Below are 15,645 nucleotides of genomic sequence, written 5' to 3' on the forward strand. Positions count from 1 at the left end.
ATGTGATTCACCAGTCACTTTGTTCCAGAATTTTATTATTTGACGATATAATAATGTAACACAGAGAAAAGAAAGTGAGATCATTAAATACATTGGAGGATAGAATAAAGTTTGTTGTTTTGCATTATAAGAAATGATGAATACAGTATTTTGTTGTGTATTGGTTACCGTTTAAAAGAGTGATGATGATGTGCATTCAATAATAGATTATGATTCGTTTTTAGAATGACATATGCAGACAAGAAAATAAGTTATTGTAACAAGTGTGACTGGAATTGAAACGAGAAGATAATAAATGAAATCACATTATTACTTGGTCATTATTTGTAATCTTGAAGCCTTGGGATTCTTGATTCTTATTATGGGTATCACAAAGCAACTTGAAAAACAATTGACTGAATACATTGGTGTATGTGCTGCTATTATAAACGTTTACAGGTTTAGTTATCTCATCCGCACTGTTGCTGTCCACACTACCAGCGCTCTTCTCGACACGCTTTCTTCTTCTTGGTCTGTACACGTAGTCTGGATGGGCATTGAAATGCTCTTCGCGGAGTTGCTTTGCCTGCAAATGTACAATTATTTACAATTATTTCGCGGAATATAGAAAATTTCAACTGATATCGCCGTCAAACTCACGCGCTCAACAAAAGGAACTTTCTCGTGCTCCTCCATTTTTCGCCACTCAGCTCCAAGCATCTTTGAAATGTCAGAGTTGTGAAATTTCTGTCCTGTTGCTGCAATTTGTTGGCGACGTTGTTGCGACCACACCTTAATATAATCATTTGATTTCCTTATTTTCCATGTTTGAACGTTTATTACCATAAAAGCATTCATTGGTCTTTTTATGCGTGGTTCGCGTGCAGTGCGGGGCTGTGAAGCCGATTTTTGTGAAGAATTCACAACATCTTTGATAGAGTTTCCATTCACATAATGTCCGATTATGTCAGCAATTGTCGATGCTTGAACAGATGAAATCACGTTTGGAGATTCGGTCGGAGACTCCGGAGAGCTTGGTGAGCTCAAACCATCTGAATCGTTGACTTGCTCAAACGATTTAACCGTAGCCATGATGGCGAGAAGCTTTTGTGTAGCATCCATGTTTGGGCTCACAATTGGACAACTCACTGACGAGGCGGCAGCAATTGGCGTTGTCTGAAATATTACATTCTCAAAACGTGTACCAATTTATTCTGCTTGTTCTATTCATCCGGCTTTTTGTGTGGCGGGCAATAAGCAGGTGAACAAGAAGAATAAATGAATCTCGCGACAAGCCACCGGCTCTCATTGTTCACACAGATAGAAAATATGTTTTTCACTGATGAGAAGAAACGAGAGAGAGAGAGAGAGAGAAAGATTGGGGTGATACAAAGCCAAGGAAAAAGTAAAGGAAATTTCATGGAAAATGATGATAACTATTGAACATGAATGTGAGGGAAAAAAGTTGTTCTGAAATGAATGATTAGCAAACTGTGTCATATCAATGTATGTGTGTATGTGTGTGTGTGTGCTTGTGCAGAGTTTTTGTTTATGAAAGTTCACGATATCACGCCTATTTCAACATTTTTTTTTGAGGGTTTTCAACAGGTAGATAGCAGGTTATATGAACGAGAAAGGCATAATCAACCAAGACTCCAAACATTTTAGATGTGCCGCGTGGGATACAAAAAAAACCCTCGCATTACACTTAGACTCTTGTTGTCGCTTGAAAGGACGACGTCGCGCTGCAGATGAAATGGACTTCGGACTGGATTTGTCGAAATGCGAGATCAAGAGAATGGAGAGGTGGGGGTGGAGACCTGAGAGTCGCCGTCTTATATGTGGGTGAAGAAAAGAGAGGCACCAATGAAGAAAGCGCGCCGGTGGTGGGGGAAAAAGAAAGAAAACGAAGAAGTGGTGTGCTCTCAATTCATGGCCATTGTATTCGTCGGATTATATAACCGCTTTTCGGTTGTTGGGGCACCTGATTGAAGAGGTGCATACAATAACATAATGGCCGATATTCATGCAAAAGCCTCTTTGGCGATGCTCACAAAGCGTACGATTACAACATCTTTTGTTAATCTTGATCTGCCTCTTTATCAGTCGGTGAATAAAGGTATAATGTGTAAATGAAGCTATTTACAAGCTCTCGGAATCCAAGATAAAGAAGGAGAGGTGGTGAAGTAACAAAACCTCGTGCCTGGCTCAGGCTTAATTGCACAATGAATTTAACATTTCTTCTTTTCACAAAGCCTGAATACAAAATACAATAGAACAGTAATGAACTACCAATTTCTAGAAATGTGACTTGACTAACTAGTATACATTAGTTTGCAAAATTATGGATTCATTTTCAGATCAAATTTTTAAGTCTTTTAGCTAAAAAACCAAAGAACATATAATCAACAACAGTAGGTTTCGTTGTTGAATTCTTGCAAAAAACTGGATTAATTTCTAATCGAAAAGATCAGTTTTCGAAATCCCAAAAAAATCTCTTATTAGTTTGAAGGTGTTATTGTCTTAAAGCCGAGATCCTAAACGGATTTCGTTCCAATAAAGATCGCCCCCTATTCTAATACAAACAAATTGTACATAAACTTTAGTACGGAAAGATCATAACTGCAGAAGCCGTACAACAGGCCGAGCATGAAAAAGACAATTATGAGCATAAGGCTTCAGTTTCTGTTGTCTACTAGACAAAAGGGTGTAGAACAAAGCGTTGTGTTCATTTGATAACTAGCAAAAGCTTTACATGCTTTATCAGGGTTTGGTGGTGGGGGGTTGGTGGTAAAGCGCATTTGAGCAGAATCGAAATGTGCACTTTTGCGTATATTCTTGGAATCATTAGAATAATTTGTGCAAAATCTCAAGATTAGAAGAAAATGGGTCAGGCGAATGTAAAAACGTTCTTATCAATTTTGATCTGCAATTTTGGGGTAAAGGTTCCATACAAATTCCTTTACTTTTGTAAGCTACCGTAACCCGTAACTTGCAATCCTGCTCAAGTCCGAGTTGTCCGAGGACATTTTTTCTTAACTATAAATGGAAACACAAGTGAAACAAAAATTTCACATCAAAATCTGGAGAAAAAAGTCGAAGACAATCAGAGCACTGGTTTAATTGTAGTTCTGAAAGGGAGCACGCGTTTTTGAACGGCCACGACCAGAAGAAAAACGTACGTTCCCGAAACAGGGATACTATTTCTTAGATTATCTAAATAAAATAATATGATGGCATCATGGGGCATCAGTGACATGCACGGTGACAAAATTTGACTAGGTCGACGCAAAAGTTTTGAGAATTTTTTACATAGGCGCTCTGCCGTTTTTACAATATGTATGACCATCAATGTGCTTTGTAAATCGCGAATTTTGCTAAATTGACACCAAAATTTTAAAAATGTTGTTTTAATGCTGGTGTCATTTTTACGAACGTGTAAACTGCATTTCTCATCTATGTGGAACATCGAAACACGTTTGTATTTTATTTTGAAAAAAGAACGATCATTATTTCAGAAGAATGACGTAATGACTTTTCAAAACAATTTTGTTCAAGTTTCATCTTGCTAAAAATAATCTAACATGCATTCTTTTCACAATAACATTAAATAAATAATTCTGCGATTCAGATCAATGATACAACCCATATTTTGAAATAAAACTCACAAACTCAAAAAGTTCAAAAAAACAACCCACTTTTCTTGCTTGGGAGTACAAATTGAAAGCAGATGCATATGGGTGTGAAAGCATACCTGCAAAACCAAACAGTAAACGAAAAATTACAGGTTTGTTCGAAAGGCAAACAATATAATAAGAACAAAATGACAGAAGCAATGCGATTCAGTTGTGTTTGATGAATCGAGAAGTTTTCAAAAATAAAAGAAACGAAATTACCCTTTTCTGTAAACATGTTATTTATAAACTCTATGCATTCTTGTTTTCTTTCTAACTAAGTTTTTGAATAGCGTGGGCGTCCAAAATTTCATGTTACGTTGTGTTGGAACTGCAAAACGTATTAAAATTTTTGGAAGTAGTGCTAACTGAAAATGAAAAGGTCGTCTGGTCGGTCCGCCGGATTATTTGTGCAAGGATTTTAGGGATTTAAAAGAAAACATCTAGAAATGGACTTGAAAGCTTTCGAAAGTTCAGAACTCAACAAGATTAACGAAATCAGCTGTATGTCTACTTTTTCGAATTCTTAAAACAAATAATTTTGCTGTTTTGCACGTCTACACTTTGCTATTCTTATCCAAACACTAGACCGGTACAATGACACATCACAAGTACCGGAAAGTTGGGACAAATGACGGTAGATTGAAATAAAAAATGAGACGAAGAAGAAGAAATAAGGAGGAACGATTCATATTTGAACAAAGAAAATTGAACACTGCTAGAGGAAATGGAAATTAGTCAGTGAGCGGAAACAAGGTTTTATAGTATTCAATTATGTTTTACCTTTTGGTGAGAAGAAATGTCGAATTTAACAATTGGCAACTATTTTTTCATTATAAACTCTGATCATGACCTAGTTGGCAGCCAATTTATATTGGATAACAGGATAACAAATTTCTAATCAAAATGTACATAAATTAACTTTTTTCATGTTTCACTTGAAATCTGTCACCGTTATGCGAGATTGAACATGAGAAAACCTAACAAAGTTTGACTCTTTTGTTAAAAAGCACGGGCCTAACATTCAGACTGTCAAAAAAATTATTAATAAATGTGACATAGTGGTAGAAACAACAGGAAGAATGATGAATCATGCAGAACGCATTGTTTTTTTTGTTGAGTTGACTGTTTACATTAAAGAGCAAAGTCTGTAATCAAATTTAACCTGTTTCAAAATAGAAGTTTCTCTGTACAAATAACAATGTTGAAACAAAAATCAAACTGAGATTGTATCGAGTTGATTTGAGTAGTGGGAACATGTGAGAATTGTAAGCAGTGCCAGAACGATAAATTTGTGTACACGTTCTATATATACAATTTATTCATGGAGAGGTTTGGAAATGATGGTACAAATGAGGCTTAGGCCAATCCCCCACGAGATATACCTAGGAGAGTGAAAAATGAATTACAATATGAATGTGAATAACCGGAGGGAGAAATAAAAAGATAATTACCGGTAAAGGCGGAGACAAAAATAAAGATAATTAAAATCTTTCCATTTGTGGAAGGTGAGCGAGAAAAAGTCAGTTTTGTTAGGGTGAATACAGATGAGACACCTAGGTCTTCTAGAGAAATCGGAAAATTCGGACGCAGCCGTCAAGATCAGGAAAGTTGGAGATTCCACAAATGAAGTTATATAGAAAAATAAGTTTAGCCATTGCACCACGTTAAATCTGTAATCAGACAGCGATCAGCAGGTACGTAGCAGACGATACGAAGAGCAGCATATTGAGCAAGCTTTTGAAAATGTCGGAGAACGCACGAACACCAATATATGCAACGCTAAAAAATGTTAACAAAAATGCTTGTAGCTTTATGAATGTTTTCTTAAAATATAGAAATATCAAAGATAGATTGGGAAATAGAAAAACAGATCATTGCTGGCCTTTAACAAGGGAAGTTGAAAAGTGGTACTAGCAAATGTTCGGTAAAGATTGAAACTGGTGATCAATACAAAAAATTTAGCTCCTTCAACTTCCCTTGTAATGAATGCACAAGCAGTTTTATAAATTATGTGTCGTACAAAACAATCACAACTCAAAACTAAACGTTCTTTCAGAAAACTGTACATTATCAAAATATTGGCCAAATGAAACTATATTCCAAAATGTTTGACTCTTTTTTTTCATAAAGTTTGATTAAAAAACAGTCTAAACTATTCAAATCTAACCACTGGCGGTTTTTGTGGAAGCAACGTTTTCCTGGTCAGATGTCTGCCGCCGTAACTTTTTAATTGCAGTGTTCGTGAAACAGTAGTCACTAAAAATGTGAACAACATTATGGCCAACAGTTTGATAGTTTACTGTTTTTGAAAATAACGGTTAGTTTTTGAGTTATGAATGTTTTAGTAAAACATTTATAATTTATAAAAAAAAACGTTTGCTCGTCTATGACCAGCACTGTACTTTATTTTGAAAACTTGTACTACATGAAAATTCAATATTACATTATCATCATGAGAAACTATCATCGTAGTATAGCTTTAAAAAAAACTACAACTCACACTCCCAGCATTGAAGCTTTGCTTGCTGAGCGGTTCCACAAAATACGTTCTTTCACAACGTAATACAGAAATCGGTCGTTTGTAATGATAGCTGTTTTCAACGGTTTTTCACATAGTAATCCGACAATCAATACAAGGCTGAAATTATCACAGTGTTTTTGTGTTTATGCTCTTTTGTTTTACATGTGAAACATCAATTTCCAGTAAGCATATTTGATGTTTGACTTGACGAGCTCTGCAATGAACAATAAACTTCCTCCGATTATGGCCGCACAGACAATTATTAAAGCAAACTTAAAGGTCCATCTGAAAAATTAGCGTTTGAACAATATTTTTTCGAAAAAAAAAATCGACTAACGGTGGCGGTAGCTTGCTTGTTGGGAGATAACCATCTATGTAACATGAGATTTTTGGTTAGGAATTACCACATTTGGGTGCTTTTCGATTTTTAGATTTGGAATTTGAACGGTGCCGCTGGTTTTTGATTTTCGGCATTTCCACTTTTCTGTAAATAAAAAATATTATTCTTGATAGTGAATTAAGACAATTTCTTACGGCTCGACCCATACGCACGCTTTCATCATTCCAAAGTACAAATTGAACAAAGATCCGACACAAACTAGGATGGCTGCAAAATTGTAGGTTCTATTAAATTTTTATAACATTTTTGCATAGATCACAGAAGATAAATTGTGTAAAATAAAATTTTAAAATGCATCCATCTAGCTGAGCTGGGAACAAAAAGTGCTAGAATAAACACATAAAACAAAGTCTGATCTTTATAAATTTTTTCAGTCAGCTCTTTCTGAATTAAAACGCTATCTTACATTTATTCAAAAATGACCTTTTTTGCTTCGATAAAACAGAACGCAACCTACCGGCAACTGGAAAGCGAGAAGGGAACAGTGTAGGCAAGAAGAAGGGGATTGTATGTATTGCCCAGAATACATTTTTCACGAAATACTCAACTTTCAATTGGAGCGTGTAAACAAGCAACACTGAAAAATCTGTAGTTACTGATTTTGTATGATATTGTTTCACCAAAAAACATAGAAAAAAACAGATATATGTAAAACGAGAGTTTATAATACCGAGCAAAAAATGGTTTTAAAAAAAACAAAGAATGCTCACAAGCGGTTCACCCTGAGACACGGGCTCATCGCTTCCCCCGTCAAATTATTTTCCCGCATGGGCGATCGCAGCCTCGCCCTAATGTAATCTTAAAGAGTGGGGAAGACGTGGAAAGTGGAATGCGTAGAGAAAGAGAGCAAATTGGAAAGAGCGTGCGAATGAGAGAGACGCAAAGAAACACAAGGCTGGTGACCTAGATTTTTACTGTTGAGTTCGCCTTCCCGAGAAAAATTCAAATCTCGATTTCGCGGGCACTTGGAAAATCTCATCGAGAGCGACGATGGGGGAAGCAATGAGCTCGTGCTGAGACAATTGCGATAATTTAAAAAAAATCGATATTTCTTTTTGGCAGCATCCAGATCATTACGTCATGTTGTCTCTTTGCAAAATTTGTTGCAAATATGCCCCAGTGAGAATTCCTTAGGGTGAATTTCCCTCGAGAAAGTAAATTCAAAGACATATTTTTCAGAACATTGGTGGAATACGGCTAGTGAGGCAGTTACTAAAACCCATTTCTTTTTCGTATTATTTTAAAGTTATTTTGGAGTACACAAAAATTACCGAATAAAAAAAGCGCCTAATAACCAGTTACTACAAGCTTTCAAAAAAGTGAAAAACTAAAAAAGTCTTCAAGACTAATTTTCAATTCATATGATAAGGTGGAAAAAATATAGCTGAAAATTGGCAGATCCTGAAATCGGCACATGAAATAAGAATTTCATTAGGTTCAATGACCATATATTTTGTTCCATTTCAACAAATATTTTGACAAGAATTCAAATTGGAAATTCTTTGGTGCTTGTCAATTTATTGAAGTTATGGTTTGCTGAACAAGTCTTCCTATCCACTTTTTGTTTCAAAACCCCAAGCATTCAAATATAGAAGCTACTGCTTGGTATCAGTTTGAAAATACAACATTTTCTGGATTTTGAACAATTTTGCACAATGCATTTTGTACTTCAGTGTGCTGAAATTGTGTGCCTACATCTTTTTTCTCAATATTGTTTTTGTGCTATGTCTAAAATACGTGCCAAAGCAATTTGCATTCTTTAAAACTTTGCACCCGTACTTTCCATGTACTCGAGTAATCCACGATCATTAGAAAAAAGCTTGTCGTTTCAGTTTTACACTTTTACTCAAGTTGATTATCAGAGATGACAATTCTACCTTGATGTTTGAAAAATGATAATCGTTTAATGGAGAAGTTTAATACTAATCCGGTGTGTAGATCTAGAAAGTCCAAAGTTTAGAGAGGTCACTATTACTCACAACTCGAGTTTTCCTTACTCTTGAGTCTACGCCTAAAACGAATTTTCATGGTATTATTTGAGAAAAATCAAATATCCGTTGCGCTTCTTTTTTACTTTTCGCGAAGACACATCCAAATGCAATTTTTTTGCCTTTTTTTGTAAATTTCGTTTCTAGTACCTTTTCCAAAAATGTTGTCATTCTTTTTTTCTTTTTTATTGAAAAAAGTGTTCGAAACTATTTTCGCTATTTATTTTTTTATTACTGCCTCTCTAAATGTGTAAATAGTATTCTAACGTTAACCGATTTGTACTTTTTTGAAAAATTTGTTAATTTTAGATATTTTATTTTTGCAATTTTTAATCGAAAATTCCAAGAGAACGTCGAATTTTTTAATTTTTTTTATCAACAATAGGTGAAATTTAATCAAGGAAAAGTTGCTGAAAAACTGCACTTGATGTCAAACTGACCAAATATCACAAAACACCTTTCAAACACTATTTGAAAATTTTTTTATTTACAGTCGAAAAGTGGCAATTACTTAGTTTTCTCACTTTTTGGAAAAGTTAAAACACTGTTGCAAATTTGAATTCCTATAAAGTCTGCAAATTATCACTTGAAACATAATTATAATAGACGATTTCAAAAAAGTGGCAAAAACATATATTTTTCCAAATTAAAAATAAAACATTTTTCAATTTGTTGGACAGTTACTGAAAATTTCTAATTTGAGCTTCTAATATATTCAAAAAATCAAAAGCAAGTGTTCCCTTTCACCCGAATGCAATTTTTAGTCTGTTGTATGCATTTCGTGCCCACTACCTTTCAAAAAATATATATATTTATTCAAAACGACGTAACAAAACAGAAAAGTGTAGAATAATCACCGGGAGAAACAAACTTGAATAATTTGAATGATCCTGTAAACCAGAAGTAGTTAGGGGATCAAGTTGGGTGGGAAAAATAATTAAACGGGATAGAATTTAATCGTGAAGCAAACATTTGACGGCTCAATGTCTCCGGAAGTTACTTGGCCATACGGTTCCATAGGTGAAGATTGACTAGTAGGAAGCTTTCGTTGATTGATCCACAAGGGCACATCATGTACGGATATCTGGGCGAGCGAGCCTTCCTCACAGTTGATGCGGCATTTGGAAAGTGGTATTCACCAGACAGGATGTTGTGATAGGTCCTCAATATTTGAAGAATCCGCAGGTGTTGAACTGACTTTTGGTTCAGCTGAGCTAGACGGTTTTCATATGATGAGTATGATAGATTGCAGCGTTGGAAGACTCTTCTCGAGAAAAACTTCAGTGGAGACTCCAGTTGTTTAATCAGATTTTTAGAGATCGGGTTGTAGATTTCACATCCGTAATTTAATATTGGCTGCACATAGATATTGTACAATTTGAAGTAAAGGCTGGCATTTTTTGAGCGGAAGGATCGAAGTAACTGCCGGCATTTGAGAAGGGCTAAGTTCGAAATGATGTTTATGTGCTTCTGGAAGTTCAGCTTGTCGTCGACGAAGATTCCAAGGTCTTTCACTGAGTCCTTTTTGGTGATTTTCATTCCGTTTGCATAATATTCATTTTTTGGATTCCGCTTTCCAAAGTGAATAACATTAGTTTTGTTTTCAGCAAGGTTCAATTTCCATTTTGCGCACCAATCCGTCACGACATTGATTGATTTTTGAATAGCGCTGACATTGTCACCAAGTAGCTTGATATCATCGGCGAAGGCATAAACATGACCATCAGATGGGATCAACTCCAATAAATCGTTGATGTAATAAATCGTTGAAAAAAGTGTTCGAAATTTCTCTTGAGCCTTAAGCTGTAAAGAAATTTTTCCAGTTGATCCTTCTTAGTGAATGTTGATTAGAGGTTTGTCCAACATTTTCCAGAGATTGGAAAATATACTTTTTTTTCAATGCCATTATTTAAATTAACAACAAAAAAATTAATAACTAGTGTTCCCTTTTTCCCTCAACACAATCTTTGAGCATTTCTCGTCATGAAGAAGATGCTCCATTTCGACACCGCGCACATAAATTGAATGATATCATTGTCGTTACTATCAGAAATTGCATCTTTTCGGGGTGTCGTCGACGCGGAAAATTGAATATTTTTGATTTAGCAGGTGATCTGTTTTGCGCCGGTTTCTTCTCCGTCTTTTTTCATCCATCTTTTTTTTGTGGCTGTTTGGCAATTTTGTGCATCCAATTTTGCACGATGGTTTGGTCATTGGAAATTTGTTTTTATTTCGGTTTTCCACTTTCACTGTTTTTTTTTCGAGAGAATGAGTTCTATTTTCGAGGTTTTCAATCCAAATCTGAAATTTTTGGAACGCAAGCTTAAAACTGGTTTCAGAACCTAGTCGCAATGATACGTCTGAACAAAATGTAATTACTGTCAAGGTAAAAATAAAAGAAAAACAGGAAAATTACCCAGTTGGGCAGATTTTCTATAAACAAGGCTCCTTCACAAAATTCACTAAATTGTTAGTCTATAGGACATTCACATTGATTTTTTTTCAATATTGTAACGGAGTTTGAAAATATTATTCAATTTATTTTAAAACTAGATTTCTTATCAAAATTCGGTCAAAATATAATACAGAGTAACTACAGGTACACTTAAGACTTTGAAAAACTTTACTGTGCTCTTATTTTTGAAGCTTTATTGTATGTTTAAGACACCTGAGGGCTCAGTTACATTTCGTGTTAGACTTGATCTGTTTTAAAATCTCCATATTTGTTTTAATTTTTTAGTTTACTATTGGGAAATTGTTTGAAAACACTTATATGCAGCTGAAATGATCGAATTACAAAGTAAAACTTTTTAATTTTTTTAAACATTTTTTTTTTGAAGTTATTAAATGTTGAAATCTAAGTATCATAATTTGAAAGCCCACCGAAAGTTTTTTTCTACGATTCTTAATATTTTAAATATGTTTTTTTCAATATTAGTACCTAAACATTATTCGGGTACCAACATGCAACAATGATAAGAATCTTTGAATTTATAAAAAGATATATTATGATATTCGGTCATGTTAGACTACATACTATTCATGCCAACTTTCTATAAACCTCACTTGCTTTCAAAATCTTACCTAAAAACCTAAAAGTTAAATTCTGACCATCAGGGACTAAAAACTATTATAAATTTTTGATAGAGCTTTGAAAATTTCATGTTTTCATTTTTATTGTTTCCACTTCATTTTCCGATTTTTAAACTTTTATCATTTTTTTGTAAACGGTAATCTTTTTTCTATTGCTCACAGTGGCTCACATGTTTGAGTAAACCAGCGATTTCCAAAAATTGGCGTGTTTTTGAACTTATTGGAGTTTTTTGTGCACATTATCAAATACATTTACTAATAACATTGTAGAGCCTAAAAAACTCATATGACAAATACATTTTCCAATAAAAAATTGCAAATTGCTCTCGTGAACCATTAATAAAATAGTTTCCTCTAACAGCCACACTTACGTCACCCTTTTTTTGTTTTCTGAAAAAGACAATTGGCAATCAGGAACTTGAGGAAAGCCTCGAAAATCTGAAAACCTTCTAGGAAAACATAAATTATACATAAAGTCAGAAATATAAAATTCACGGAAAAATTAATGATTCTAGGAAGCAAATTTCAAAAATGTTTTAATAAGGAATTTTAAAAAGGAAGAGTATCTTAAATGAAAAAGTTATAAAAAATAAAAAGGCGAAATCGGTTTACAGTAAAAAATGAGAGCAAAAAGATTGTTTGCGGTACCGCGGGAAATCAAATTAATCGGATAGTGTTTTGTTTTTTGCAATTTTGATAAGAAAATTAATGAAACTCTTTAAAAAACATTTGTTTTCTAGCTGCATTTTTTTTTGTAAATTTTCAAGTATTCTTTTTTATTAGTAATTGTTTGTCATTTTATAACTGTCGTAAAAAATGTTTGAAATTTGTACGATATGCTCACAAGTTCCCCAAGTATGTTGTCAATTTATACTGTGAGGATTTAAAAAAGTTAGATGTTCTCCGTAATTCTTAATTATTCCTAGTAATTTTTCAAACTACACATGCTCGTAGAAAACCCCTTAATTAGGCAATACTAATTTTCACTTTGGATTATTAATACAGGTTGATAAGATCATTTTTTAATATCGGTTTTGGACGGGATTTTAAAGAGGAGCTTCATTATGATGTGCAAATAATGAATATTAAGTGGTTTTGCAAGAAAAATGTGCCTAAGCTCGCTTTTTTTTTTCAGAAATTCATGTTATTCTAGATTATGAAAACACGAAAATTGCAGGCATCTATTTTTATGTAATTTTAGGATGTTTTTTTTTCGAATCCCCGCGATGTATGCTCACAGTACTTTTGTTTTACAAAGATCATTAAGCGTCAGACATTCTCAAAATATATTCATGCCTGAATCTTCAGTCATATGTTGCCTTTTTTCTTTTACACAACAAACTTGTCGCCCATAATTTAGTGGGACTAATTATTTCTAAAATACTCAACGCCTCCGTGTCGTTAATCTCCTCTCTGTCTCCACACGAGCAGTGTCCGCCGAGAAAATTCATGCATATAGATACAACAAAAAAAAAGACTCATCTGTCGGTTGCATACCAAATAGGGCCAAAACTCAGCAGCCCTTTGCGCGCGGGGGTCCTACAACATCGTGTTATTCATCTATTTATTAACGCGTCGGTTCACTTCTTCGGACATCCCTGACTTACACACACGTCCTTCGATTGCTCTTTATTCTCTAGACACTCGAATCAATTTCTTTTGTTTTCTGGCAAATCGTGAGCGAGCATCGTGAGCCTCCGCGAGCTTTAGATTAGTTTGATCGGAATCTACGACACCTTCTTGCTTAGCCGGAATTGAAATTGAATTTATTTTCATCCGGCGCCCTGCTGCTGATGAAATCGGCAAAATCAAGGGCGGAGACACAAAGAGAAGCTCGAAAACGAAACATCATTTGAAAGTCGGACCATCATTCACCGACACAAAAAAAGGAGCGAGAACGAGTTCTCCACCTCTCCATTTATTTGTGAAGGCCGTGTGCAGTTTGACGAGGCTCTTCTTCTTTTGTCAAGTGGGTCCCACCTACTGCCGTTCGAACGTTGGATAAGAAAACAACACTTCTTATTTTTCACCGCACTCTCAGACGCTCCCGGCTCAGAAGCTTCTCAATTAACGCCATTTTCCCATCACGGATTCTCATTCAGTGGTCACAATATTTACAAAAAATCAAGATCTGGAGATATTCGTATTATTCTTCTTACTCTTCTTATTCTCCGTCCCATTATTCGATTCTATTTGTCTAACCAGAGCAATAAGCCCAAGCAAATATGACTGAAATCATGGTTAGCGCTGAATGGTTCGAGGTGAGTCCGTCTCATGCATTCTAGTACATACATCAACTGCGTCATCATTTTCTCAACTTCCTGAATCATTAATGTGTAAAGTGTTTGAACTGAAAAAATTAATTTGTAGACTGTGGGTATTCTTCTCTTTTTTTACTCAAGTTTCTTAGGAGTTCCAAAAATTTGTCGTGAGTAGCTTGTTTTGGAAATAAGTGAATGCATATATAATCTTTTCTTTCCTCTATTCCGCTAAAATTTAGTCAAACATACAAGGGTTGAAGGTAGACATATATACTATTTCCGATTTCAGAAAATGCTTCGAATTCAATTAGAATCATGTTAGTACGTATTTTAATGTAAATTTTCCAATGTTTTTGGAGTACTATCTTTAGGTCAAACCCCAAGTTTGAGCATATAAGTTTTGATCTAAAAATGTGAATTTAAAATGTAGTAGCGCTAAAAACAATTGCTATGGCGTTAAAAAACTGAATATCATAATAAAATATTCCAAAAAATTTTGCATTTTTTTTTTCATTTTGAGTAAAAAAGAGGTGTGCGCCAATTTCTAGAAAACTAAAGCACTGTCGCATACTCAACCCCTACAATATTTAAACATGAATATTTTAAACACAATTAAAATATAAAACTGAAAGAAAACGCTTTTTTCCGATTTGTTTTGAATAAAAATAGATAAAAAATACTCCAGATTTTTTTGAAAAAATTTATTATGATATTACATCATTTTAAACTATCCTGATTGGATTCCTTCTTGAAATTTTAAAAGTCGTAGAATAAAATGTTCTTTGATGTCCTTTTGTATTTGCCATGTTCATCTTTTCAATCTTAGTGTATCTAATGTGAAGCAGAACCCGTAGCTTTCCACAACTTTCGAGTGTTGCTTCTGACTCATCTAATTCCGAATTCCAGACAAGACGCTGACTTTTAAAAAGGTGCGGTAAAGAAAATCTGAAAGCGAGTGGGCTTTTCTCCCTCTCTCTCTCGTTTTGTGTGAATTATTCAAAAGTCCAATGTGGTGTTGCGGATAAAACGGCGGAATTTCTAAAGTTTCAAGAGCAAGCACTACCACACACGCACGTTTCGTGTAGACCGCTCACCCAAAAATAAAAGAAACTTGAAATATGTGGGAGGACAGGGGGCTACAGCTACAAGCGAAAAGTTATGAATAGAAAAATGTTATTGTCACTCAGATGTTTATCATCGGATGGAAGGGGGGGGGGGGGGGGGGGCAAAGATAAAGTATGAGATGGATAAATTGTATCATTCTTCAAGAATCATGTTAGCGAATAGTATTGTTCCTTTACTATCCTACTCGATGAATGCTTCAGAATCGTTCCTAGAATCATTAAATCTTCAGGTAAGCGTTTACTTCAAATCTCAGGCCTTGCTGCTATCCCGAATCAAAATTTTATTCCATTAGAAAATCTGATTACAAGTCGACTCAACTACTTATAATATTGTTTGAACTTGAGAAAAGATACCAACTGTCCTCCCCGCACTAAACTTGATTATGGAAAGAAAAATTGCTCTTTTATTTTTTATTGCTCTTTTATTTTTCGAATAAGAAGTGTGAAATGAGACTCGTCGCTCGCGATTTCTGATATTTGCTTTGGACTTCGCACCGAATTTCGCCCGTAGGCATCGCATTTTTAATATTCGAGTAGGAATTGCTGGCCCGCCGAGGTGACCATCAAAGCATGGTTATTGTCAAATGACTGAAATGCCCACG

The 15,645-nt window shown here is 34.7% G+C and overlaps 1 protein-coding gene and 1 non-coding gene across 3 annotated transcripts; one reads left to right on the forward strand and one right to left on the reverse strand.

The window, feature by feature from the left end:
- Positions 1 to 5: 5 nt before the first annotated feature.
- On the reverse strand, positions 6 to 3,742 carry sox-4 (Sex-determining region Y protein; the record flags this gene model as incomplete). Of its 2 annotated transcripts, none has more annotated exons than NM_001392746.1 (4): positions 6 to 565; positions 640 to 771; positions 823 to 1,155; positions 3,678 to 3,742. In NM_001392746.1, 3 exons carry the CDS (start codon positions 1,099 to 1,101, stop codon positions 302 to 304), a joined length of 675 nt encoding a protein of 224 aa, NP_001379663.1. The 2 variants fall into 2 exon arrangements, with proteins under 2 accessions (NP_001379663.1, NP_001335567.1); NM_001348598.3 differs by having other exon boundaries at positions 302 to 565; positions 3,678 to 3,731.
- Positions 3,743 to 11,313: 7,571 nt separating this feature from the next.
- On the forward strand, positions 11,314 to 11,334 carry 21ur-14764. The gene has a single exon (NR_070708.1).
- Positions 11,335 to 15,645: the final 4,311 nt, after the last annotated feature.

The sequence above is a fragment of the Caenorhabditis elegans genome, chromosome X, assembly GCF_000002985.6.
Source record: "Caenorhabditis elegans chromosome X".
In the NCBI taxonomy this organism is placed as follows: Eukaryota; Metazoa; Nematoda; class Chromadorea; order Rhabditida; family Rhabditidae; genus Caenorhabditis; species Caenorhabditis elegans.